This window comes from Equus quagga, chromosome 6 (genome assembly GCF_021613505.1).
Source record: "Equus quagga isolate Etosha38 chromosome 6, UCLA_HA_Equagga_1.0, whole genome shotgun sequence".
Taxonomy (NCBI): Eukaryota; Metazoa; Chordata; class Mammalia; order Perissodactyla; family Equidae; genus Equus; species Equus quagga.
The window spans coordinates 116,220,776-116,245,818 of NC_060272.1; the positions used below are offsets into that span (position 1 = coordinate 116,220,776).

The 25,043-nt window shown below is 34.6% G+C and overlaps 2 protein-coding genes across 4 annotated transcripts in view; one reads left to right on the forward strand and one right to left on the reverse strand.

The window, feature by feature from the left end:
* The window catches only part of SNAPC3 (small nuclear RNA activating complex polypeptide 3), a 41,050-nt gene extending 33,474 nt beyond the window's left edge, over positions 1-7,576 (forward strand). For 2 of the 3 annotated variants that reach the window (XM_046664066.1, XM_046664069.1), the window contains 3 exons: positions 2,297-2,404; positions 3,624-4,262; positions 4,980-7,576. In XM_046664066.1, the coding sequence (XP_046520022.1) occupies positions 2,297-2,404; positions 3,624-3,771 (256 nt within the window). In that variant the 3' untranslated portion in view covers positions 3,772-4,262; positions 4,980-7,576. The remainder of the gene's footprint in view (positions 1-2,296; positions 2,405-3,623; positions 4,263-4,979) is intronic. The other variant, XM_046664067.1, reaches the window with a different exon arrangement.
* PSIP1 (PC4 and SRSF1 interacting protein 1) overlaps positions 6,857-25,043 on the reverse strand; it is a 38,953-nt gene continuing 20,766 nt past the window's right edge. The window contains exons 7-16 of the mRNA XM_046664065.1: positions 21,718-21,814; positions 20,577-20,652; positions 15,896-16,124; positions 14,542-14,660; positions 11,818-11,873; positions 11,175-11,245; positions 10,853-10,954; positions 10,522-10,735; positions 9,385-9,496; positions 6,857-8,601 (exon numbers count right to left, since the gene is read on the reverse strand). Coding sequence (XP_046520021.1) covers positions 8,541-8,601; positions 9,385-9,496; positions 10,522-10,735; positions 10,853-10,954; positions 11,175-11,245; positions 11,818-11,873; positions 14,542-14,660; positions 15,896-16,124; positions 20,577-20,652; positions 21,718-21,814 — 1,137 coding nt within the window. The 3' untranslated portion in view covers positions 6,857-8,540. The remainder of the gene's footprint in view (positions 8,602-9,384; positions 9,497-10,521; positions 10,736-10,852; positions 10,955-11,174; positions 11,246-11,817; positions 11,874-14,541; positions 14,661-15,895; positions 16,125-20,576; positions 20,653-21,717; positions 21,815-25,043) is intronic.

Genomic DNA, 25,043 nt, shown 5'->3' on the forward strand with positions numbered 1-25,043 from the left:
GTTTGATTCTTCTGAGAGGCCATTTTAAAGGTTTTTTGTGGAGCAATGATATACCCAGGCTGTTATTATCCCACTAATAGGAACTGCTTTTAGAAAGTCCCTGCTTTTACTTTTCTCGCATCTTAGTGACCACTCTCCAAAAATTTACCTCCTGTGCACTCATTCTCAGGAAGCTACCAGAGGAAGTACTTCACATGAAGACTAAACCTTAAAAAAGAAAAACATGGAATGCAAAGCTGAATAGATAAGACATAAAAGGAACTCAGTGATAGGAAAGAGAAGTCCCAGAATGATGGTTGGATAGCAGACCTAGAGAACAGCTTAGTCCAGAGATTGGAGCAGGACGGGGGACCCAGGAAGGATTTCTAGAACTGCTAGACCTCCCATTGGTGCGTAACCCACGTGGAGAGAACAGGGAACTGAATTAGTGACAGGTACACTGAAACCTAAGCAAATGTAAACGTGAGAGAATTAGTAGCTGGAAAACATAGTGTTACACAATAAGAGGAACCCACAGTCAACTGTGTAGCTTAGGTGGAAGTAGTATTAACTCATCATAATTTAAACATTAAATTCTATTCAACCAAAGTTACAATAGTTCTGTAGAGGGGTGCTGAGGAGCTAAATTAAAAAGAAACAGTTAAGAATGGAAAACAGTTGCCCTAGTGGAAGAATTGATGAAGCAAGAGTCACGACAGCACATACACCTCATGGATTTATATGACTTAATTATGTACGTTTCTTTCTTCAATAATGTGTTCTTTAAATGTTATATAAGCTGTTCTGTCTGCTTTTCCACTCACTGAAGGAGAATGTGCCTCAGAATAAGCATAAAATGGAAGACAGTCCACTTTTCTCTGATGATCTTAGTTTCCTTCCATTTCTTAGAGTGCAGGCATATTGCTGTCCAGTGTCATTCCTTAAACTCAAGGTAACTTGGAAAAACAATTTACACCTATTAAGCATTTGCAGTAGGATTTTCCTAAGTTGTTTTTTGAACCTAATTTAGAATACAAGTCATTGTTTTTTCTTTTGCTGAAGAATTTTAGTCCTGAGCTCACAGCAAACTTCTGTTGCTAATCTTCCTCTTCTTTTGCTTGAGGAAAATTAGCCCTGAGCTAACATCTCTGCCAGTCTTTGCTCTATTTTATATGTGGATCGCTGCCACAGCATGGCTGACAAGTGGTCTAGGCCTCTGTGAGGGATCTGAACCCGTGAACCCAGGCTGCCTAAGCAGAGTGCGCCAAACTAAACCACTATACCACAGGGCCAGCCCCAGAAAAGTCACTTTTATCTTACAGGTGGATTTTTTCATTCAGTGCCATTCCACAGTTTAATAGTTGACAAACTTAAAAGTTTAATAATCATTTTCTGGTGAAGTTGATATATTGCTGCTCTTTCTTACCAAAAAGAAAAATCAAGTTTTAGAACTGTCAGAGGCCTTTAGAATATTCTTATCAGCCCCTTCATTTTTCAGAAAAGAATCTGAGCATGGTTAAGGGATTTACCCAAACCCACTCAGCTCATTAGTGGCATAGTGGAGATTGACTTCCACTTAGAATTTTTTAATTCTGACACCTAAAACTAAAGTCCTACCAATTCACATTATACCAGGTGCCAGATTTGGATTCTAATAAGGGGGACAGTAAGCAACAAGAGCCATGTAGTAACACATAACCAGTTAATCTAGGTAAAATAGCTAGATAAAATAGTTAAATGAAACAGTTGCTCAAACTATGTTCCATAAAAAAAGGGGGCTGGCCCAGTGGTGTAATGGTGTAGTGGTTAAGTTCATGTGTTCTGCTTGGGCAGCCTGGGGTTTGCAGGTTTGGATCCTGGGCGTGGACCTACACACTGCTCATCAAGCCATGCTGTGGTGGCATCCCACATAAAAATAGAGGAAGACTAGCAACAGATGTTAGCTCAGGGCCAATCTTTCTCACCAAAAAAAAGGTACGAAGTATCGAGCAAAGATTCTTTTGATGGAATACATTTAAGAAAAGCTGCATACAGTATCTCCCTCTTAGAGTTACAGTGCACACTATCATAAAGAGATTTGAGAAGTTCCACAAGAAAGAAAACATTGTTTAATCCAAAATGCTCTTTTGGAGATAGTGTTTTGTGGAAGACTATTTGGTCAAACCCAGTGTAACAAGTCAGTTTGTTCGTGTATCTTTGTAAGCAAAAATTTGAAAAATAGACCTGCTGTGTTCTTAATGTTGAGGTACAGATATATTTCTATACAGATCACAAAACCTGTACTTAGTATCTTCATTTATTTTCTCATGTACAAAAGGCTTGTGCATCGTGATGACTGCTTGGATAGGACACTTTATCCCCTTCTTATCAAAAAGCATTGGCTATGGACCAGAAAATGTTTTGTTTGTAAAATGTACACAGCCAGGTAAGTGATACCTATTTTTTGAGAAGTATTGGTTTTCATTTGTCAAGTACTTTTCCTTTTTGGTATTTCAGTTCTTTTCTATTCTGAATCTGAGGACTTATGCTTTGGGGTATAAATAATACAAAAGTGCTTTATCTAGTAGGGAAGTGCTGCAGGTCACTTTAGTAGGTTACACCCACGTTGTAAACAATAAGGAAATGAATTCCCACGTACAGTGGAAGTCTGGTGTAGGGCAGACTCTAGTTTGGTTGATAAAATGCTCAGTGTCATCAGGGAGCCATGTTCTTTCTGCCTCTTGTCTGTAGTTTACAAAGTCAGCTTTTCTTCCATGAAAACCTAACAGCATTTCATATATGAGATCAAAGTATGGTTTTATAAAATTTTTGCTGTACATGATTCTGCATGTTTAGATTATTTCTTAACTGTGGATCAGAATCATAAAACCATTCAGAGGAAAAGGGAAGAATTTAGTATCATCAATTTGTTTTGGGCTCCTCGCTTACAATATGCTTTTCTAAATGATTAATAAGAAAACATAATTAATAAATTATTTATCAGATCAAAATGGAAATCAGGAAATGTTAAAGCATTCCATGAGATGTAGAATTGAGGTAGACCAAAACATAGCATTTTCATCTTACTATGACCAGTAACATCTCAGGCCAAAAAAAAAAGCAAGCCTCAGTTGAATAATGTTCCCATATTCCCATTTGTATACACTCTAACATTTTTTTAGGTAAAACAGCTGGAGTTTCACATTAACCAGTAATAATTTACCAGTTAGAAAGATAAATTAAGCAAAAGTTTATCAGGCCTGTAGCATCTAATTTATTTTGGTTTTTCAAGATGGCCTATTAGAAGAAAACGATGTTCATATTAAAAGTTACTTGGAGTATAGGTATGTCATGGCAAAAGTATATGATGCTTTCAAATACATATCTATTATTATTCTCTACTTACCTTTAAAAAGTCTTTCAGAGAAACAGCTTTCTGCAGTGTTTCTGTTAATTGCCCTTTTGCCTTATGCAGTTTTGGTAGTGATATGTCTATATATATATATAGAAACTCATATAAAGGATTATTGTAATGTATTAAGATAGAATGATAAGGCAATAGTGGGAATGTTATGTATACATATTACTACAGATCATAACTTACAGCATGTTAAAGCATGAGAAAGTTGATTGTAATGCTATACCTTTTTTTTTTTTAACTACAGATGGGTGACAAACAATGACAGTTTTGCACCTGAGGACCCATGTTTCTTTTGTGATGTTTGCTTCCGAATGCTCCACTATGATTCAGAAGGCAACAAACTGGGGGAATTCCTCGCCTATCCTTATGTTGATCCTGGAACCTTTAACTAATAACAAGTGTACCCTTGTGAAATAACTACTCTTGGATGGTGACTTTATTTCCAAGAAATGCCACTACGGAGCAGGATCCACTTGAAACAATCAGCTAAAGTTACCACCGCCCCCCAACCCCCAAAGTTCAAATCACAGATTGTCTTACAAAGTAACTTGATTGCATTTAGATGTTTAGAAATAAATTAAATTACTTTAGTATTTATTCCAAAGTACAGTTTTCAGTTAGTGCTTTTTGCCCATTTTTAAGTGAGTTGTTTATCTTATTGAGTTGTAGGAGTGTTTTATATATTCTGAATATAAATACTTTGTCAGATACATGTATTCTGATTTTCTCCCAGTCTGTGGCTTGCCTATTCATTCTGTATCCATAGTACGTTTTGCTCATCTATCATTAGCAAAATTCAATGAATAATACATCAAGTGGTGGCAGTTTTGAAAATTCTTTGAAGAATGTGAGAGCTACACCTTGTACCATTGAGGCTTCCAAGGTAAAGATGCTTCAAATATCTGTAATGAAAATAAGGGAGAAGTTAAGAATAAAAGTTTATTTAAAAAATACAGTATTAAGAATAGCTATTGTGTAATTTAATCTCACAGTGGGCTCTTTTGTAATCAAGTTAGGTTTTGTTTGGGTAGAATATAGACCACTGAACATTTTAATGAAACACTTCATGAATAATGAATATAAAAAGATCTTGAGTATATACTCATACCTTCACAGAAGTAACATTTAAATTGAAGCTTCACTTCTTGACAAGAACTTCTTGTGAATCACAAATGCTGAGTTTAAAATGTATGTTAATTTAACATTTTTATGATTTAGAAAAAATCACAGATTTTATGTAGTATGACCACTGAGACATAGTAAGTCCTGGGAATTGCTAGCTCTGGCTCACGTTCTTGAGCAGTAATACCCAGTATTCTTTTTGCAAAAAGAAAACAAACACAGGAGTTCCTCTGGCTCAGCTCTTCCATTCTTCCGGCCCCCTTACTATGAAAATCCTAGTTATTCTCTTCTATCATTCTGGTCCAAGGAACAACTTTGATACATTCCAAAGCCTAAATCATCAGAAAAAATTGTAGCTATTGAAATGTTTTTCTGGAAAAGTTTTTCGGTGGAAACTTTCTGTTTAAGACTTTTAGAAATGTTATAAAATAGTTCATTTTAAATGTGTAATATTTATATTTCACTTTCTCTCTTCTAGGTTGTCTTAAATGTGACTGAACTCCACATTCCCTGGATGACTAAGAACATTTACCATATAAATCAAAAACTGATGAAGACTGTCTAAGCCTGTCTGTCTGAAACATTGACAGTGCAATGTTTTATGGGCTTAAATGCCACATAGCCGATTAAGTCACCTGGTGTGTAGAGGACAAGCGCCTGTTCCCGGTATGTCTAGTGTGTTCTCAGTCACTGATGAAGTCAGTACACTGGCTTATGTTACTGCCTCAATTTTTACTTTCATGTTTCCAGTTATGCTCAATTTAACAGATTGAAAATTCTGCTGGAAAACCATAGATTTATGCAATTTCCAAAAGTTCCACAGGTAAAAATGCATTTTTGCTTCCTTTATTTTTACACTGCATTCCTCATAGGTCTTGCATTAATTAGTATGCAAGGGTCTGTGCACTTTTATTCATTCTCATCATTTCATATTCTCAAAATGGCAAATCCCAGGAAGTGAACTGTCATAATGGAAGCATTAATCCACATGTGGTGCCAATCAATTCATAAAAGAAAGACTGTCAGTTAAAACATTAACTGCTGTTGAAATTCTTGTTGTATCATTTATTGAGAATGTTATCCTGCTGGTTCTTAAGGTTAACTTTTTAACTGAAGTTACAAAGGCTCAGATACCTTTCTATTATCGTTTCCTGGTGAAATGTAGAAAGGAAAAGCTAACTAGGTTACTCCTAGAATTTGCCACTGTATCAGTTATACAGGTCTCCCACCAAGTTCAAGTCAAAAGAAGCTCCTAAATTTGAAATAGGCATAAAAGATGTCTTGAATCAGGGATTTTATACCTGCGAAATTCAGTATTAAACACAACATGACTGAGTACATCTACAAAGAAAAAAGCAAATATGAAACTGTCATGAATTTTCAACATCCTCTGTAGTGTGAACCGAATTAGATTTTGATAAAATAGTGGATGGTCATGCATGAAATCACTACTTAGGTATTTATTTCCTTAAACATCTTTTTCAGGCTTCAGTATCCTTAAAGGATAATTTGACCTTTGTTCCATTTATCATTACATAGCACAAATATAAACACATTTCTACCTATAAAGAAGCTTCATTTCTTAAGGTGTAATGATGGGTTTGCTATTTCCAATAGATCATCCATTCTCTAGCCAATGGGACAAAATAAGTTGTTAGCGGAGCCTTCGCTTTTGTATAGGACTAGATGGCAGACTTCATCTTGACCTAACATCTTGAGCCAGGTAAGTGTGTGTGGGTACACTACAATCAGTTAACAGCAAAAACTGGGTAAAATCAATCATCCTACTAAAACACAGGATATAACAGCAACTGTAAGGCTTTTCAAGCTATTTACACATACAAAATCCCGTTCAGGTTCTGTAATTCATATATTACATCTGAAATTTCTCCTAGGCAGCCGAGAAAACCTTCATAATTTACTTTTTTAAATGTTATCCAGTGGTTAAAAAGCACCAAGAAATAGGTGTTGTTTATACATACCAAAAAGAGTTGTTTGTTTGTTTTGTTTTTTTGTCTTTTTTGCTAGCTTCTCATTTAAATTATCCCCTAGTGACTTGTTCAGCTGTGGAGTTTTGACCAAATACACAAAGTGAGCCAATGCTCCTGAAAGTGGTAGTTATCTGTGAATCAACTTACAACAAAGAGAAACATTTCTTAAAATGAAGATTCAGATAAAAGAGAAGGCAACTGTGTTTTAACACTACATAAATAACTGGTTAGAGCAAGGTCAGCCCACACAAGCAAACAGATTATCCAGAAAGCTGCTATGTATCTCTCTAGAATTTGAATTTGCTGTGGTTTCTTGGTAAAACTATCTAGATCTGTTGGGTCACAGAAAAAAAGGGAGGAGGAATGAAAAATAACATTTCCTTTATTTTTATCATTTTGAGCTTACGTTTTAATTACCCTGTCTCCCCAAACAACACAATCTCTATGCCAAGTTAACCAAGAAATTACTCCCTTAGAAGCAAATCCAGAATTCCAACACACTTTTTGTAAATAGTAAAGAAGTAATTTACTAGTAGAGTTTGATAGAAAAATTCTTTAATCAAAACAAGTTTACATGTTGACACCTATGGCTTAACTAGAATAAATCTGTCCAAATTTAAATTGTATTAAGGACCAAACAGATATAATGTAATAGCAAGAGTTCCCTCGAAACAGTGGGTCCTAGAGACCTCTCGAAAGCAAAACACCAATTATTGAAATAATTAAAACTTTCCATCTATAGATGAAAACAATTATCCGAGAGATCAAAAACATAAATGCATGTCACATGCAAACACTGGTATAAGCCTTTTCCCCATATTCCTAATTTCAAAACATGAAAAGTCTTTCAGCTACTGAAAACCACCAACTGACCGAATACCCAAACTCTCTTAGAAAGTCTGCGCGTTAAGTTTCCCGTAGATTTCTGTTACCCTCAGTTCGCCCTGATTAGTCCATAGATGAATATACAGACCATCACAGCACTCCTTTACTTCGTCTGCTGCCTCGGAACAACGAATGATTCCGCTTTTTGCAAGCCTGTCACATGTATGATATAGAAATAAAAATTCCTTATGTTTCCTTATATAGTATTTACTTTTATTTACTGCATAAGCATCATGGCTGGTTTGTTCCCAATTAAAAAAATACTACTTACTGACTTCCTTAATGAGTGACTTTAAAAAATTCAGCAACTTGAGACATTCCTTGAAAAATAAACTTTTATCATTTAGTTTTCAGTTTCAGCTACTGGTGCCTATAAGGGCTCTTAGATGGTTGACCCCTAAAGCCAGATCCATTCCTATATATACCCATTCTGCTCTCTGCAGGTAAGTCATGTGACTCGAATTCCCAGCCACAAAACTAAATTACCTTCGAAAGTTCACGTGAGTTTTGTACCCCGTAGAATTGTCAGTTCCATGTCAGTTGGATAATCTAGTTGTCATACAAAAAGGCATACAGACCACACATTGTTACAAAGCAGCAGGAGAATACAGCACAATGTAGACTGTGAGATTAAAATTAACTTTTTGATAAAAGAACGGAGTGAGTACTTGTATAGAAGTAACATTTTATCTACCATAAAAATGCATAACTTCTACAAAACCCACAAACAGTGAAAAGACAGTCTGGTAAATCCAAGATTTGTAAAAACTATGCACAAAACCCACAGTATTTGGGAAAAAGAGGAAAGGTTTTTATACAAGTAGCAGTTTTAAAAATGTAACTTCTACTATCAATTACACATTAACATACACACACTAATTGAAAATATGCTACAACCAATGTCTGGAAAAGCAGTTTAACATTTCCTAAATGGATTTTCCCTCACATTTACTGTATAATGTAGCTGTTAATACTGCACAAGTACAATTAGCAATAATGTTTAATTACTTTTAAACAAAGATAAAGGGATTTTCTCCCTCAAAACAAGTTTTAAACATCAAAACCTATGCTTATAAAAATTTTAAACTTTCAGCAGTCTAAATATTTCAAATGAAAACCATTACAAACTTCTCAAATGTTCTTTATATTCCAGGTATGTCAAACTAGTTATCTAGCGTAGACTCCTTCAGAGATATCTCAGTCTCTCTCTCCTCACTGGATGGCCTACAGAACAGGGGGACAGAAAGGTGTGACAACTGGGATTAGGGGCTTTTTTCCTCAGGAGAAAAAAAAGACATTAAATGCATTGTTTTTTAAATCACCAAAAGATTAAAAAAAAACAAAATCTTGACTTTTTGTGTTCAAAATTTTGTTTTACCCTGTTGTGTCTTCCTCCCAAAGTAATAGCAGATCAAGCAAAATAACTCAGGGAAGCATCATGGCCCAGGCCCTTTCCATCATTTCTAGCTTTAAAATGAATTGTCTTTTACATGAAAGTGTTTCATCAGTGATACCAACATATTACAAACTTAGTAGAAAGAAGGGATGATATACACACACGCAAGATTTTTCTGCATTTCGGAATTAGGGATGCTTGATTCCAAGTTCTTAAACAGAACAAACCAAGACTTGGGTAACTATAGTTCCCTATCTAGTTATTTTAGAGTGGGTACTATAATACAAAAGAGGCTGTGATTCTAGATCTGATTTTTGTATTATCGTGTCACAATTCAAGAAAGTATGAACATGAGTCATTATTAAAGGTGTATCAGTGAAAGGAGTACAAGGAAGAATAGTTCTTTTTTAAAACTGGATTCCTACCTAGCTCTCTTCCCTTGAATACGGTGGCAAATTAGTTATAAATTTTGCCCTTTTGATTTTTATCCTTCTTCCTGAATTCAGGGAGTGATCAAAATACAACCCCCTTTACAAACAACCTTGGAACAAGAATATGATTTAAAAATTAAACAAAAGCCCACATTACCACCCATTAAAACATGTCCTCACTTTTTCTTACTGCTGGCCTCATGGCTGTCTTTGCTGTCTTCATTGCTATCTCCATTATGTTGTGGTTGATTACTGTCTTGAGCATCAGATCCTCCATTTAGAGTCTTTGAACCTTTAGAAGGATCCGGAGGAAAAACTGTTAGATCTTCTAAAACTTTAAGATGGTCTCTCAAGATCCAAAATCAAAAATAAAACATGGCCCTGAAGTTTCTAATACTTAATGTATTTTATTTGAAATTACACTGTAATCCTTGTGATAGGTGAGGCACAATAAGAAGCAAGGTTACTACATATATCTGGGTACAAGAAGTAGAGTATTAATCTGATTATTCCATGTTACCATTATCAGGAAGACTATGGGTGGCACAACTCTTTAGAGCATTAGGATTTATTCTAGTTCTTAGAAAAAACAACTGTGAATCACAGTAAAATTTTGTATTTATCATTATTGGTATTTTAGAACAAAGTGTCAAAAGCAGTATTTCCTAATTAACATGATTTTGTGCCCTATTACTAATTAAACTATGAGGACTTCCCTGTATATCTTACTTCATTAACAAATCTCTAAGGAGATTCCCTATTAAATGAGTAAAAAATTCCAACTCCTTTGGAATGCTGGTTTCTAGATTAAGCAGCTGTTGCTAAGACATTTAATAACAGGAATTAGAGGCTGGATAATGGTACTATGCTTTTAAGAGTGTGTCAGAGATACATCCTAAAATATTTATGGTTGAAATGGCGTACCTAGAACTTGCTTCAAAATAATCCTCAGGGGTGTCAGAGAGAAGCTTGACGGGGGTATGAAAAAGCAATGATCGTCTATCGATAATTGCTGAAGGTGGGTGATGGGGACATGGGAAGTTCATTTCTACTTGTGTGTAGGTTAGAAATTTTTCCTAATTTAAGTGAAAAGAGGATTAACAACCACTACTAGTAGTAGTATTTAACTACAACTAATTTAAACTTGATGAGAACTTAAACTGGATTAAAAAGCAGAAGCTAAGGTTGAGCACTTTACTACATTCTGCTAAATGCTTTGATTTTTTACGTCATTTAATGTAGATAAGGTATTAAGCAGATTGTACATCAAAGCCATTTTTAAAAAGCAGTCCCTGTGAAGGATTTATTCCCACTTACCTGTTTGTTCCTTTTCTAGTTTTTTGTTTGGCCCTTTCTTCCCTGGATCTTTGGTTTTATTTGCTTCCTCATGCTGTCTTTGTTCGGCAAGAGATTTATTCAGCACTTGTGTGATCACAGAATCTCCTTCACCAACCAAAAACATGTTCTTAAACTTGTTATACAACATTGTAGACTTTTCCATGATAACCTGACTAACTTTGAATCGCCGTATCTGAGAAAACAAAATACACATTCATAATTGTTTTCCTGATTTTTTTAAAGTTACTTTTTAATGAAGTGGTGATAATAAGGAAATTTTAAAATTTCTGCATAACTCCAGATCACTTACTTTTTTCAGTGTTGTAATCATCTCTGTGTGTTTCTGAGCTTGCTGCATTGTGACCTGAAGTGAAGCGAGTTCATCCAAGGCCTCAATACATCTGTTCACATCCTTCATGACAAAACAGTGATTTCATAACTGTTAATCACCACAACCTATATAATCTATTTCTAAAGTTTATTTTTAAAATCTCAAACAAGGCAGTTAAAAATAACCAGTAATAGACCCTGTTACCTTAAATTTACACATACTTATAAAAATCTTGTGAGAAAATAAAATATGAAGCTATAAAAGCAGCACTGTATTTTTAAATGAGGTATTAAACACTTACGAGGTTATCAATTTTGAGTGAATTTTTTATTTCAGCATGTATCCTTTGAAGTCGAGAATCCATTGATGTTTCTATAAATTAAAATGTGAAACACAGTAAATAGTTTTTCCAAACCCAATATTTCTGTATCATCTAAGCAAAATATAATGGAAAGGTTTGGTGAATTTTAAAAAATGTTCTTAGTAGTCTGCCTACGTCACGAAGAAGTTATCTGGCATTTTTACTATTTGGTTTAGGAAAGTCACATTCATCATATAAGCAAAAAGAAGTCTAGCTGCATATGTTTCTAAAATAAGCAGTCTGCAACCTTAAACACCTGCTTCACCTTACAAGTTTGACCAAAAATAGAAAATCTATCTGAAACCATCTGTCAAAAATGGGAAAACATGTAGCTTTTGGCAATGTTGCAAAAATTTGACTTCATCAGATAATGAGCATTAACATGACTCCTTAGCATCTTCACCTGATTACAGTTAAAATTCAATGCAATGTATATAGAATCCATTAGGGTTTGAAAAAGTCTATTTGTAGGATTTAAGAACATAAGATGACTGATTTCAAAACTTATACATGAAAAATTAAGTGTCTATAACTTCCTATGTTTAACATAATTTTATACATTTTAGAAAATGAAACAACTAACCTCGCTTCTTCTCCACTTTCTTTACTTCTGGCTTCTTTCCTTCATCTTTATTCTGCCTATCAAATGTTAACACAAATATTTCAAAATATTGGAACTCTGTGATGGATTACCAAATGCCCACAATCCCTTAAGTAAAAGTTAAAATTTAAGTCAGTAGCCTAGATCACAAAGAATTGACTGATTTTTAGAATGCTGCAATGCCACATTAGTATTAACTACTGTAAGTATAAAACTCAAAACATGTAAAAATTAACATGCTAAAATAAATACTCTAACAATATAATTTTTCAGTAGCATCACAAAATAATTTTAACAGTCGTCATGGTGAAGTTTTTTCCCAGCAACAGTGTGTTGTTAAAAGACCAATCTCGTGGTCAATGGGCAAACAGGTCATAATGGGAAAAGAATGCCTTTGTTTCATAATTCTACATCACAATTATTTTTAAGAGTAGCAGTTCAAAATAGACTGATTTAATTGTTCCCACATCTCCAAAGGATAGATAATTGAGAGGTGTGAAGTCAGTTTCAAGGTTAAATAGTTTATATTAAAATAGTTTCTTTGCCAATATATCAAACTTAAATGACATTCACTAACATTTACATGTTTCACAAATAAAATTACCATTTTACTGTAAATCACAAAAATAACCATTTAAAAATGAATTCTTAATCATTTCTAGTACCTTGGCTTGGAGTTCGGGCCCTATTATAAACCAATTCAAATAGACAAGAACAAAAAAAATATCTAAAAATCAGTTTGTTTTTTTTTTAAAAAACTTTATTTTAAAATTTTGGTTACAGTTTCATTTTTGTTTTCTTAACAAGTCTACTGTTTAATCTCTCAGGATTAAAAAAAACAATTATTAAGATTCTAAAGAATTAAACAACAAAGGAATGTCAAGGGAAGGGCACAGCTGCCCCATTCTCTAGGGTAGTATAGCTATTCCAGTTTAACACCTAGCTTAAACAAAATGAAGTTTTATATTTTCTAAATGAAATAATGTACAACCACCATCTTCATCTGACCTTATTATAACTTCCAAACACAAAGCTTCATTTTAAGCTTGGTAAAAAAAACTTAACAGGAATGATGGCCGACCTTAGTATGTAGTGTGTACCTTACAGGAAGTTTTTTTTTTTTTAACAATCATAACACAGTAATAATGCCATTAATGAAGTCCTCAATTTAGAATCTGGAACATTCTTCCATCAAGGGGGGGGAGGGGGAAATTCAGTCCAATGAGTCTGTCTCAAGATCTTCATCTCTTGTTTGCTCCACTTGTATTCTCTTTTCAGTAACTGGATTAATGCTTTGAGCCCAAAATGAGATATATTTTTTATTACTGTAGATTACATGTTGTTTGGCTGGGAATACAATACAATAAACTTTATTTTGCATAATGCATTTCACACAAGCTGCATCTGAAATGCTTTACAGAGCAAAACTGTCCAAGTACAAAGTTTTGTAATAACAGGAGAAGGAAAGAAAACACAAATATTAGAATTTGAGAAAGTTACATTCGGAGGACATTCAAAAGAAACTGAAACACATAAAGATAACTTTGAGATACTGAAGAAGGGTTGGGCTAGATTAGTAAATCAACAACTAATTTTATATCTTAATTTGGGAGCGTAATAAAGTTAAAAGCAACAACACACAGTCCAACTTTTCAGTGAAAGGATAGAAGAGGGCAGGTAACAAAATTTCAATATTTACAGAAATGATCAAAATCTAACAATTAGAGGGAGTAACATTTCTGACTGTTAGATCAATTTTTAAATTACTCCCTCAAGCAGCTCAAACTGCTTATATATCCTCCAAACAACTAAGAAAGCAGATAGTCAAATGCTATACTTGTAAATAAAGAAAAAGTACAAAATTATTTAAGAATACTTTAAAGAGTTTCACTGCTTATCATTAGGTTTGTCTTAGTAACCTAGAACATGTTTCTAAAATCACCACCTCACGAAAACAAAATAAACAAATTTTAGTCAGAAAAATGCAAGGCGCTTCACAAAGAAACGCTTGTCAGAGAAAGAACCCCGAAGGGACAGTCTAAAGATAACTAGGAAAACAAACATAACAACACATGAAGCGTAATCATCATTGCCATTGCTGTTTTCCTTCTAATACACTTATTTTATAGAGTAAAATTAAAGGGGAAAGAAATTCCCCCATGCTAAGTATATGTTGTCTCCAAGTATCAAAACTTAAAAGAGAAATCAGCTTGGAACTTGATTTACATGGCACACATCTAATGCAAACCCTGTCAGCCTTTTAGATTTACTTTTACTGGCTTCTTGGATTTCCAACTGTGCTCTTCTTATTTTTGGCTGGTCTTTTGGGGGAGGCCTGATGGTGGTATGAAAAATAAGGATATTTCTTTCTCCACCAATATATTATCACCACTCTCTGTATTTAACACTATACAAGTAAACAGTAGAGGATGAGGCCATTTTCTGGAAAGCCACTAACAGTTAAATCCATCTGCACTTTCAGATTAAATTAAAAATAATTCACAGGGTGATTACATCAGTGAATTTCATCCTCTTACTCAGAAAAGAATGAAGACTGAAACACGATTATCATATACTGAAGATGTTCTTCTAACACAAAGGAAGAGTTGCTTCTTTAAAAGGCTTCATAAGGTCTGGAAAATGAGATTCTACTGTTTAAACATTTCATGCTAGCTTAAGAAACAAAATTTAGGAAACAATACTTACTGCTCAGTTTCCATTTGTTCCTCCTGCTTGCGTTTTCTATCTGATGCCTCTTTCTCATGTTGTCCTTTCAGCATATTCCTTCTGTGAGCAGTCTGAAAGTTTCTTCCACCTTTTCTCTTCTGTTTTGAGAATTAGGATGGATTTATGAGTTAACTGTTAAGTCAAGTGACTAGTGCTTTTATGATTACAATCTTGGGAGAAAAAAGCAACTGGTTTTCTTAAGGAATAAATACTTAAAACTACTAATTTAGAAAAATCTCAGAATTACATATGTTGCTGCTATCTAAGTTTAACTTTCCCTTCTAGGCTCTAGAAGGACAATCAAATGATGCCAATGCTAACCACATAATTACTTTTATGGATACGTTCAACTACAGCAATCCTATAAAGAAATACCACGTGAAGCTTGGATGAGCTGTTGCTAACCTTTTTACTGTTCAAGGAATTTCATTGAGATTTTTACAAACTACACAATTACATCAGTGGGTTTGAGAGCTGGAAGGGACTCAGATCATATAGTCCAATCCATTCCACTGGACAGATAAGAAAATGACAATGCAAAAGGTCAAACAATTTGCCCAATGTCTCAATTCCAAATCCAATGACCTACCAGACAACTGCTTCCTTGAACCCTTAAGAGATTATTAAACTGGAACAAAAATAAAATCTATTTTCTGCACAATAGGAGTAATGTTCTTTGGTTAAAATGAAGTATGTCAGGCTGTTTGCCTCTACACTATGATTTTTGACTTAAGGACGTGTTTACTGATAAGTAGACTGCTCATCCTATTCGATTTGAAAATTTTTGGCATCTAAAGTACTAACGAATCAGATAAAAATAAACAAAAGATCTACACAACCCGGGTGTGTAGATCTGCAAGGCTATACACAAAACTTGTTCTTCTACAGAGAAGGATATGTATAGCTTTAATGAAATTCCCAAACTGTGGCATCGAAATAAAGTACCATTGATAAATGAACACTAAATAGGTCAAAAGAGTGGTAAGAGTATCACTGGGATAATTAATAGAAAAAAAAATACATATATATAATTGCACCTCTTTTATATCTGTCTTCCTTACTCACAGCCTATTTTGCTTAATCTCTACTTTTCTACCTTTTCTAGGTGGGGTTTTGGAAGTTTATTATATAATATTTAATTTCCATTTCTTGTGAAAAGGTAAGAAATCTAGAATGTATTTTAACACAGCTAATTCAAGTTTATTCAGAAAGGTAAAGAAACTCAGTTTATAAAAGTTAGACTTTGAAAGACACTGAAAGTTTACTAAGATTAAGAACTAATAGGAATCTAAAAGTAGAACAAATATTTTATTGGGTACATAAAATGTTCTACCTTTTCACCTTCTTGATCGTCTCCTTCCTCTTCAGAATCAGAGGCTGATGTAACCCCTGTTTTAGCTAAATTTTTCCTTTTTGATTCAACTTCTTTCTTCCCCTCTTTTTTGTCTGGCTCTTTTCTTGGCTTATCTTCTTCCTTCTGGCCCTCTTCATCCTTTTTAAGCTGTTTTTTAGGTTGCTTTTCCTCTTGCCCTTTTTTCTTACTTTTTTCTTCTTCAGTTACCCTATTTTAGAGAGAGCAAGGGTGGACAATGAACTTTTATGTATCATTAATACTTCTCCTTCAACCATACTCTCCCAGTCAACTGAATAAGTATTTTGGATAACAATAAGCTATAATTTATTTTTTATTTAAGGACTAATTTAAAATACCTTTAAGTAAAATATAATGGAGTGTCTTTACCATCCAACCATAAAAGGGAAGAACCATCCTTTTCATATCCTTTTCATATAATAAATGAAAAGATACAAAAACTATAGTGCCATTAATGTAGCAGACAAGTGATTTTCCCATTCGTTTTCCAAGTTTTTTGTAATGTGATTCACTCATTGATAAAAATAACATGGAGTACCATCTTATATGCCAAGGTACTATTCTTGACTCTGGGGATACAACACTGTATAAAATGGATGATATCCCTGCATCTTATGGAGGTTATATTCTACATATTTATTATAAATTATGTTTAAAAAGTAGATACACTGGGAAAAAAGTTGCAGAAGTGAACTGTATATGATCAAATATGGTCATTTTAGAATTCAAAGAAATATCCCCTGCAAGGGCAAGGCTCCCAACTTACACATACAGTGGTAAAATATATGGCCAAGTAAGCATAATATCAAACAGGGCTGAACTCACTGCATCTAAGCATTCCTATCACCACTGGATTTCACTGACATCACTAAACAGGTCAAACTACAAAAACTGCTCAGTAATCCTAGTATTAGTATTGGATGATATTTATGCTAACTGTGTACAGCAGAAATTAACATGAGTATTTATGTTATGACAGTAGGCTCTAGAAGGACAATCAAATGATGCCAATGCTAACCACATAATTACTTTTATGGATACGTTCAACTACAGCAATCCTATAAAGAAATACCACGTGAAGCTTGGATGAGCTGTTGCTAACCTTTTTACTGTTCAAGGAATTTCATTGAGATTTTTACAAACTACACAATTACATCAGTGAGTTTGAGAGCTGGAAGGGACTCAGATCATATAGTCCAATCCATTCCACTGGACAGATAAGAAAATGACAATGCAAAAGGTCAAACAATTTGCCCAATGTCTCAATTCCAAATCCAATGACCTACCAGACAACTGCTTCCTTGAACCCTTAAGAGATTATTAAACTGGAACAAAAATAATTCACTTTTTATCTTTTCAGAAACTTTTTTGTCACATAACTATCATTGGGTATGCTTATTTTCAAATGTCATATGGGTTTCACCTTTTAACTGATAGAAGGAAAAGCATGCAACTAAAATCATTCAACTTTCTTCAATATTTCCATGTATGTAAATACTGTGATAATCAATTTCATGGAGATGGGAATAGACAGTCAAATATAAACAGTCAAATATAAACAGCATTTTTATGGCTCTTAAATAGATATTGACCAATTGCCTCCCCAAATTGTTACTCCCTTACAGAAGGAAGCAGATATTAAAAATGCAAATACCCTTTGACCCAGCAGCTCTGCTTTGAGAAATGTCTTCTAACCAATACATTTGCACATGTACAAAACAATAGATGACAATGTTTTTAAAAGAATGTATTCATACATGGGATAGATCTTAAGAATCGTGATACATACACAGTGGAATACCATGCAGCTGTTCTTTTCTTTTTTAAACATAAATTAAAAAGTCTATCATAAGGTCTTAAGAAACGGGATTATTATTTCGAGGTTTTTTTAACATTATCAAAGCAGAGAATTCCCATAAACCATAACTATCACTGCTTGCTACAAATAATGAGTCTTTGCCCACTGGTCCTCCTTACTTCCTTCAGACTTCGCCATACTAACAATTTCCCTTTCTAACAGGTCAAGGTACAGAAGGAAAATTGTATTTGTAAATTTCTTTAGTCTTTTAATATATGTTAACACAAGCGAAAACTTGTGCTAAAAATGCAAACACAACCCCAGACATCTCAGCGGCTTATAACAAATATTTATTTAACATGAGGATTATGAGACAGTTTCAGCTCTTATGGGCTCTGTTCTACTGTCTTATCATTTCAAGACCCACTGCAAAGAAGCTGTCACTAACAGATACATGCTATTCTCATGGTGGAAAGCAGAGGTTTCAAAAGAGCTTAAATAGTTGAGCTCTGCACTCCACTGACTTTATGCCCAAATACACAGCCAGGAGTAGCTACAGTCAATGCCCAGCCGACATATAGCATAAATAATAAATCAATATTGTAGACTACTGCTATTTTGGGGTTGTCCATCACCTTAGCAAAAAAGCTCAATTAACAGAGAAATTGATACCAGTAACAAAAACCTAAAACATGTGACAATGGCTTTGGTACTGGGAAATTGAAAACCTTAATATTTTACTATACAATGGGTAAAACTGTCACCTAAAAGAAAATTTATTCAGTGACCTTGTTTATGCTGGCATCTTTAGCTGGTTACTATCAAGATACTATTTTTTCCTGTTTTTTCTCCCCAAATACCCCCAGTACATAGTTGAATATTTTAGTTGTGGGTCCTTCTAGTTGTGGCATGTGGGATGCCACCTCAACATAGCCTAATGAGCGGTGCCATGTCCGCACCTGGGATCCGAACCAGCGAAACCCTGGGCCGCCGCAGCAGAGCGTGTGAACTCGGCCACGGGGCTGGCCCTAGCAAGATGCTTTTGATAGGGCACTTCGAGAAAGAGATGAGTTCAAAAATAATAGGATGACAAAGGAGAAGTTAAAAATTTCAGTGTTGAAAGTCACTTCCACCCTGTACAAGATTTTCACATTCAGACAAAGACTGGGGTCAAAGATCCAATAAGGGTATAAGCTGCCAGCCTTTCCTTAAGAATTCAAATTGGGCTACTTTGATCCTTCAGATGGACAATTGGTTCTAGGAAAAAGAGAGCAAGGGGTCTCTTCTGAGGAGAACCTGTAAATTCAAGGTGCCTGTAATTAAGTATAAAAAGATAAGCATGTCTGGTGATGTACACTCACTGCACATGAAGCTGAGTAGAATGAAACAGACACAACCCCAACAATGAAGTGTTATTACCAAAAGTGACACCAGCCTTCATCAAAAGAAAGTAATGGAGATCTAAAAAGGAACCATGGGACCCCAACTCCCTATAGTTTGAAAGCACACTGAGAAAGTAACTCAGCTGAGAAAGGGTAATGTTCTCCAAGACCTTTTCAGATGCAACAAAAGATGATACTGAAAAAGCAGAGAACTCTCAGAGGAATCAGCCAAAAGCCATGGAGAAATATGGACTAGGAAGATGCTTTCAGGGAAAATTGAGGCCCAATCAAGGGCACATTCCTTATATCTAAAATATGGGGCTCTCACAATATTTTCCCAGCATTCAGATTTCCTAGGGACAATGACTGCTGTGTGCCTCTTGATCTTGTCCTTTCCAAATGGAAGTAGTACTTATTTTGATTCCCCATCCCACATCTACATGTATGTATGAAGGTGAGAAGGGAGCAGATACTTGTATTTCTAGTTCCAACATAAAGCCTTGATCATGAAATCCTAGACTTTCTGCCTGATGCTATGATCAGACATCTTACTTACAGAGGGGATGAGTGAGATTTATTTGTCATGTTTGGAAACAAAAACCAACTCACCTGCATGTACCTAATTTCTTAATTTCACTGCAGTAGTTAAAACCATGTTGTAATTTTGTGCCACTATTTTTGAGAATACTTTAACAGTTAGCTTGGTAGTAAAATAAAATTCTTCAAACATATTTTGGTTGAAAAGTACCAACACTCCAGTATTCTGTAACTAAAATTTCCTATAAAAATGTTTCATTCAAAACACTGTAAATACATTTTTAAATAACATACTTACTTGAGCCTTCTCTATACAATCTTTAAACACAAAAGCTACAAAACATTTTGCTCTCGTTGTCTAAATATACACTCCTTCTGGTGAAGTTTCTACCCAGAAAAGCCAACATAAACAAGATCCATATGGGGAAAAGTGTCAAGGAAAAAAACCTGATTATTTTGTTGACAACTAAGTAGTTATCATTCAAAAAATACTTTAAAATTTTAAATTTACAAAAATAATTTTAGTGTTATTTTAAAATAAAACTTATTCTGGAAGAGCTAAAAAAGATTTGTGGAAATTCCTTCAAAAATACTTTGTCTAAAATTTCCTTAAACATACAATCTTGCCCAATTTCCCTATTACAGATTTTACCCTGCATTATATCTAAGTATCTTTATATCCTATATATGAAGAAAATGTCTTAATTAATGAAATCACATCAGATTTTTCCTGATTCCCCAGTATTACCTTTTACATAATAAAAGTTTTTCAACAGTTTTCCCCATAATTTTTAGAAATAGAAACTGTAATAGCAACAAACATCCTGTAAAATAAAAGTGGTAAAAACACACAGAAAGTTATACTTATTTAAAGTGAAATGTCTCATTTATTAAGTAACTAATTATACGATAAAAATAAACTCACATGTCACTCTCTGAAGGACAGGGCTGTTTAACCATTTTGGGTCTGCCTCTTGGTTTTGGAATCTTGACTTCTGTAGCTAACATTCACAGGAAAAGAAAATTTGTAACTACCAGCTTTCCCTTTAAGATGGAAATCTCACATACAAAGATTACAAATGATATACTAAGAATATTCGTGGTTTATTACAATTATTTTAAGTTTTAAAGATAATATCCCCCCAGTGGTTTAAATGAGCAACAGAAGAAAACTGAAAGAGGCACATCAACAGAATAACTTTCTTGTCCTTAGTATGGCTGAGAGGGCTTAAAAGAACACCCTTCATTGTTGTTTTAACAGGAATATCACAAAATTCAACTTTATTATAGACAGCAGGACTTACACCCAATATTCATATGCATATTACAATATTATGTGTATATGTACATTCACATTTTTGAATTCACTGAATTTTCTACCACCACCATTAATTTGATCCATTACAATATTAAATTCCAACATAAAAATTACGTAAACAAATTCTCAGTTTTTTCTTTTCTTTTCTGGGTATTACTCATCTTACCCCTTATCAGCAAGAATCCTATTATGAAGTAGAAAAAAAAACTGGCTCTATTTTGGTTAATTTTCTTTGTTTTTACTTTGTATTAGAGGCAGATCCTTCCAAACTATTTCCAATTTGCCAAATTAGGAAAATACTTTAAAGAGGCAGTGCTGAAGATAGCTGCATATTGTCAAGGTCCTAAACAAAGAATGCAATAATTGAAAATATTAATAGCTTTAATTATTCAAATGATGTTTCCCTTGCTTTCATTATGACTCCATTTGGAAAACTTGTATTTTCTAAAGTAAGAGGTAAAATCAACCTATCATTCATGGAATTGAAACCTCAACACAGCCTTATTTGCACCTATTAGAGGAAAATACAACAGGGATAAAACAGAAAATGAGAAAAGTCCCAAGCAATTATTTCATATTTAAATACTTTATTACACAGGGCAGAAACAATCATGTTCATCCCCTTTGAGATTTGTGTATTGTACAGAACCAATTGCCTATCCACTTATTCCAAAGCAGCTGATGTACAACACTTTCATGGACTGGAATATTAATCAAAAGCCAGAGATTGAAACATTAAAAATCCTACCTGCAGGTCGTCCTCTTTTAGGACTCACTTTTAGATTAACAGACGCTGTTGCTGTTGTCACTACTCCTGCCTCCTCAGTTTCTACTTGTTTTTCTGCCTGAATCACAAAGATTTAATTAACGTATTCAGCAAATAGTAGGCATTTCAAGTTTAAATCAATGGCAAAAATACGCTACTCTAAGATAATGAGTTCAAGTATAAGCATAACTTCTATATGATCTTTATTATTTTTCAACAGTCAACTCCTCACAGAGTGACATCCCCAAACTTAGCTTATAATTCTAGTGAACAATTCTAGGAAACAAAAAATTTGACTTTTTATATATTCTGAACCTAAAAGTCATTTGTAAAAATAAAGCTAATATTCTTAATGCAAAATGGTGACCAAAGTATGATGTAATTACACTAACAATTCATACATTGCTTATAAATGTATTTTCATTGAGTATCTCAAAATGCTAACACTTTACATTGTGTACTTATGATACAGAACCTAAGTTAGTATTCTAATACAGTCACGCGGTCGCTTAACAACAGGAATATGTTCTGAGAAATGCGTTGTTAGGCAATTTCGTCATTGTGCAAACATCACAGAGTGCACTGACACAAATCACTACACATCTAGGCTATATGGTACTAATCTTAGGATACCACTATCTTATATGTGGTCTGTAGCTGAAATGTCATTAGGCAGCACATGACTGTATTAGAAAATGCAAGAAGTTGCTGATACACTTCTTAACTTTGTTAATACAAATACGTTTTACTTTTGAACTGAGATTGAGATCTGCTGGTCTTCCCTAGGAGTTATTCTTATTTTCATAAAGAGATTTACTCTCAGAGTAAGAAATTCCAATCACCCTTTGCAAACTGTAATGTCCCCTAAACAGACAATAGCACCAAACGAGAATCAGTTTACTTGGTTCAGGCATTAGAAGAGAACAAAGGTTAAGAACTACCGATTAGGTATGATCTGCAAACATTTAAGAGATAATGCCCAGTACTGGTAAGGATGCAGAGAATCATTCATATATCCATTACTGATGATCAGTAAGTAATAATCAACAGACTGCTAACACCTTTCTTAATATTGTTATGAATATCAGCAATAAAGAATACACAAATCTAACTCAGTAATCCCACTTCTAAGAATTCATCCATTTCTTTTTTAAGCTTTTTAAACATTATTTTTGCTTTTATAATTGGAATAATGCATATTCAAAGCATTATTAAAAGTCAATAAACTCACTGAAGGTAACCCTTGAACTGCTCCCTAAACATTAGCTCAAGGTGCATTTCTAGCATTTTAAGAATTTACAGATCACCTAGCCCTGCCCCAATCCTGAATCAGTAGCTCTGGGGTAGGGAGCCAGGCATCTACCAAACTCCCCAGGTACCAAAGGTTGAGAACCCAAGACTCTATGAGAGCTCCTTTACCACTGAGGAATTAAGAGGGCAAAAGTTCAATAAAATTCAGTTCAAAGTGATGAGCTCTTCAGTGCAAGAAAAACCCTCTTCACTCACACTTTCTGCTTTTGGAAATAAATCAAGACACCGCATGAGAATTACAAGTAAAACGGATCATTCTGAGGAGATACCAATTTAAGAGGTAACAAGTTCTTCAATAACTAATACTATAAATAAAAATATATTAACACTAATACTAAGCAAAAACCAGCCCTACCATGGACACGTATTCTTGACTGTTATAGCAAAATCATTCCTTATGAAAATAAAATCAAAGAATAAGAAATAATTTATCCAGAGAAAGGACAGTTATTTCAAATATACATATATTTAAATATCTTAAATGCAAATATTCTGACTGAAAATTAATTCCATATTTTACCTGATCTCACTAAGACCTCTAACCCTTTGACACAATTTCTCCCCATTTGTTACCCACCCCACCGTCTAGCTCTACTCCTCTCATGACCTTACCTAAGGCCTACCAAAATCACCTCATGGGACTACCACTCACACACATCCTTAAGCCCTCCAAATTGTTTCGCTGCACCGCTCCCACAAATCTCCACCAGAAGATGACTATAAAACTTCATCTTCCCTGCTCTTATCCCCTGTTGCTGAGCCCCGCTAAAAAAATCCTACAGACGTTTATTCATTTTATGCACTCTCAGTTGGGATCTCAAAGCCATCCATTAATCCTTTACCCTGTCTGTTGTCATGCTCTCCTCTTCTCCCCTCACTAGCATAAACTTTCAATCCTTTCTTCCAGCCTTATACCATACGTGCAGTTTTCTTTTGAATTGGGTGGGGGAGAAGGAAGACTGTAGCCAACAGAAAGGAATTCTCTTAATTTCCCAGTCTCCGTAGAAATTAACAGCCTCCTCCAATGCCTTTCAATGTTAGAAAGAATGAAATGTCCATCTCCTTCCAAAGTTCCTTCAAATGTGCCCTCCCTTCTCTCATCCAGCATATGCTTACATACAATAATTTATACTCTTTCCACATCTCCGATCTTTCCTACTTTTGCAAAGTAAAAGTGTTAAAGCCTCTACTTATATTTTTTCACTTTAAACACTCTCTTTGCAAATCCCTGTTGCTACATTCTTTCTCTTTCCCTTCAAAGGTTTCAAAAGTAGTGTAACTTTAACCTCAAACATTTTATTCTCCAACCCACTTCATCTATCCTTACCACTTGAACTTAAAGTATCCAGGGGGAGCCTACATGTCAAATATCCTAGTGGCCTCCTCTACATCAGGACACCACCGACCACTCCCTCATTCTTAAACTCTCTGCTCTCTTGTTTAGCTTGATTTAGCCTCTCTTACATTTTCTCCTGACAGTTCATTCTCAGTCATAATTTTACAAAGCAACCTGTCAACTCAATTATATTCCCTTGGGGTTCTGGTTTCTGCATTCTTCCCAGTAAATTTCTCCCTTGACTACTTTATCTATTATCCAATCTTTCCGCAAGTGACTGCATCTTTAACTTTTACCTTTCCCCCTTTGGTTCCAGAACAATATATATCTTCAGTCCAATTCCCACAGGTGTTTCACTTTCTCCTCCCCATGCCTCTGTTCCAAACCGACATCCCTTGCATTCTCAGAACCTAATCTAGTCATCCAAGCCAACACCCTGGAGTCATCCTAGATTCCTCCCCCCTCCCTTTATACCCACTTCCAATCAACTATCCACTGTGCCTCCTAAAGTGCTCTTAAATCCATCTCACCCACACTACTAAAAAACCTGCTATAACATAAGGCCCCTCTTGCCCTTCCAATCTGATGCTAATTCCTTAGAAAGGCCTTTCACAACTTAGTTCCCAAGTCACTATCCTAAGTCCCCATATTAACTCTCATT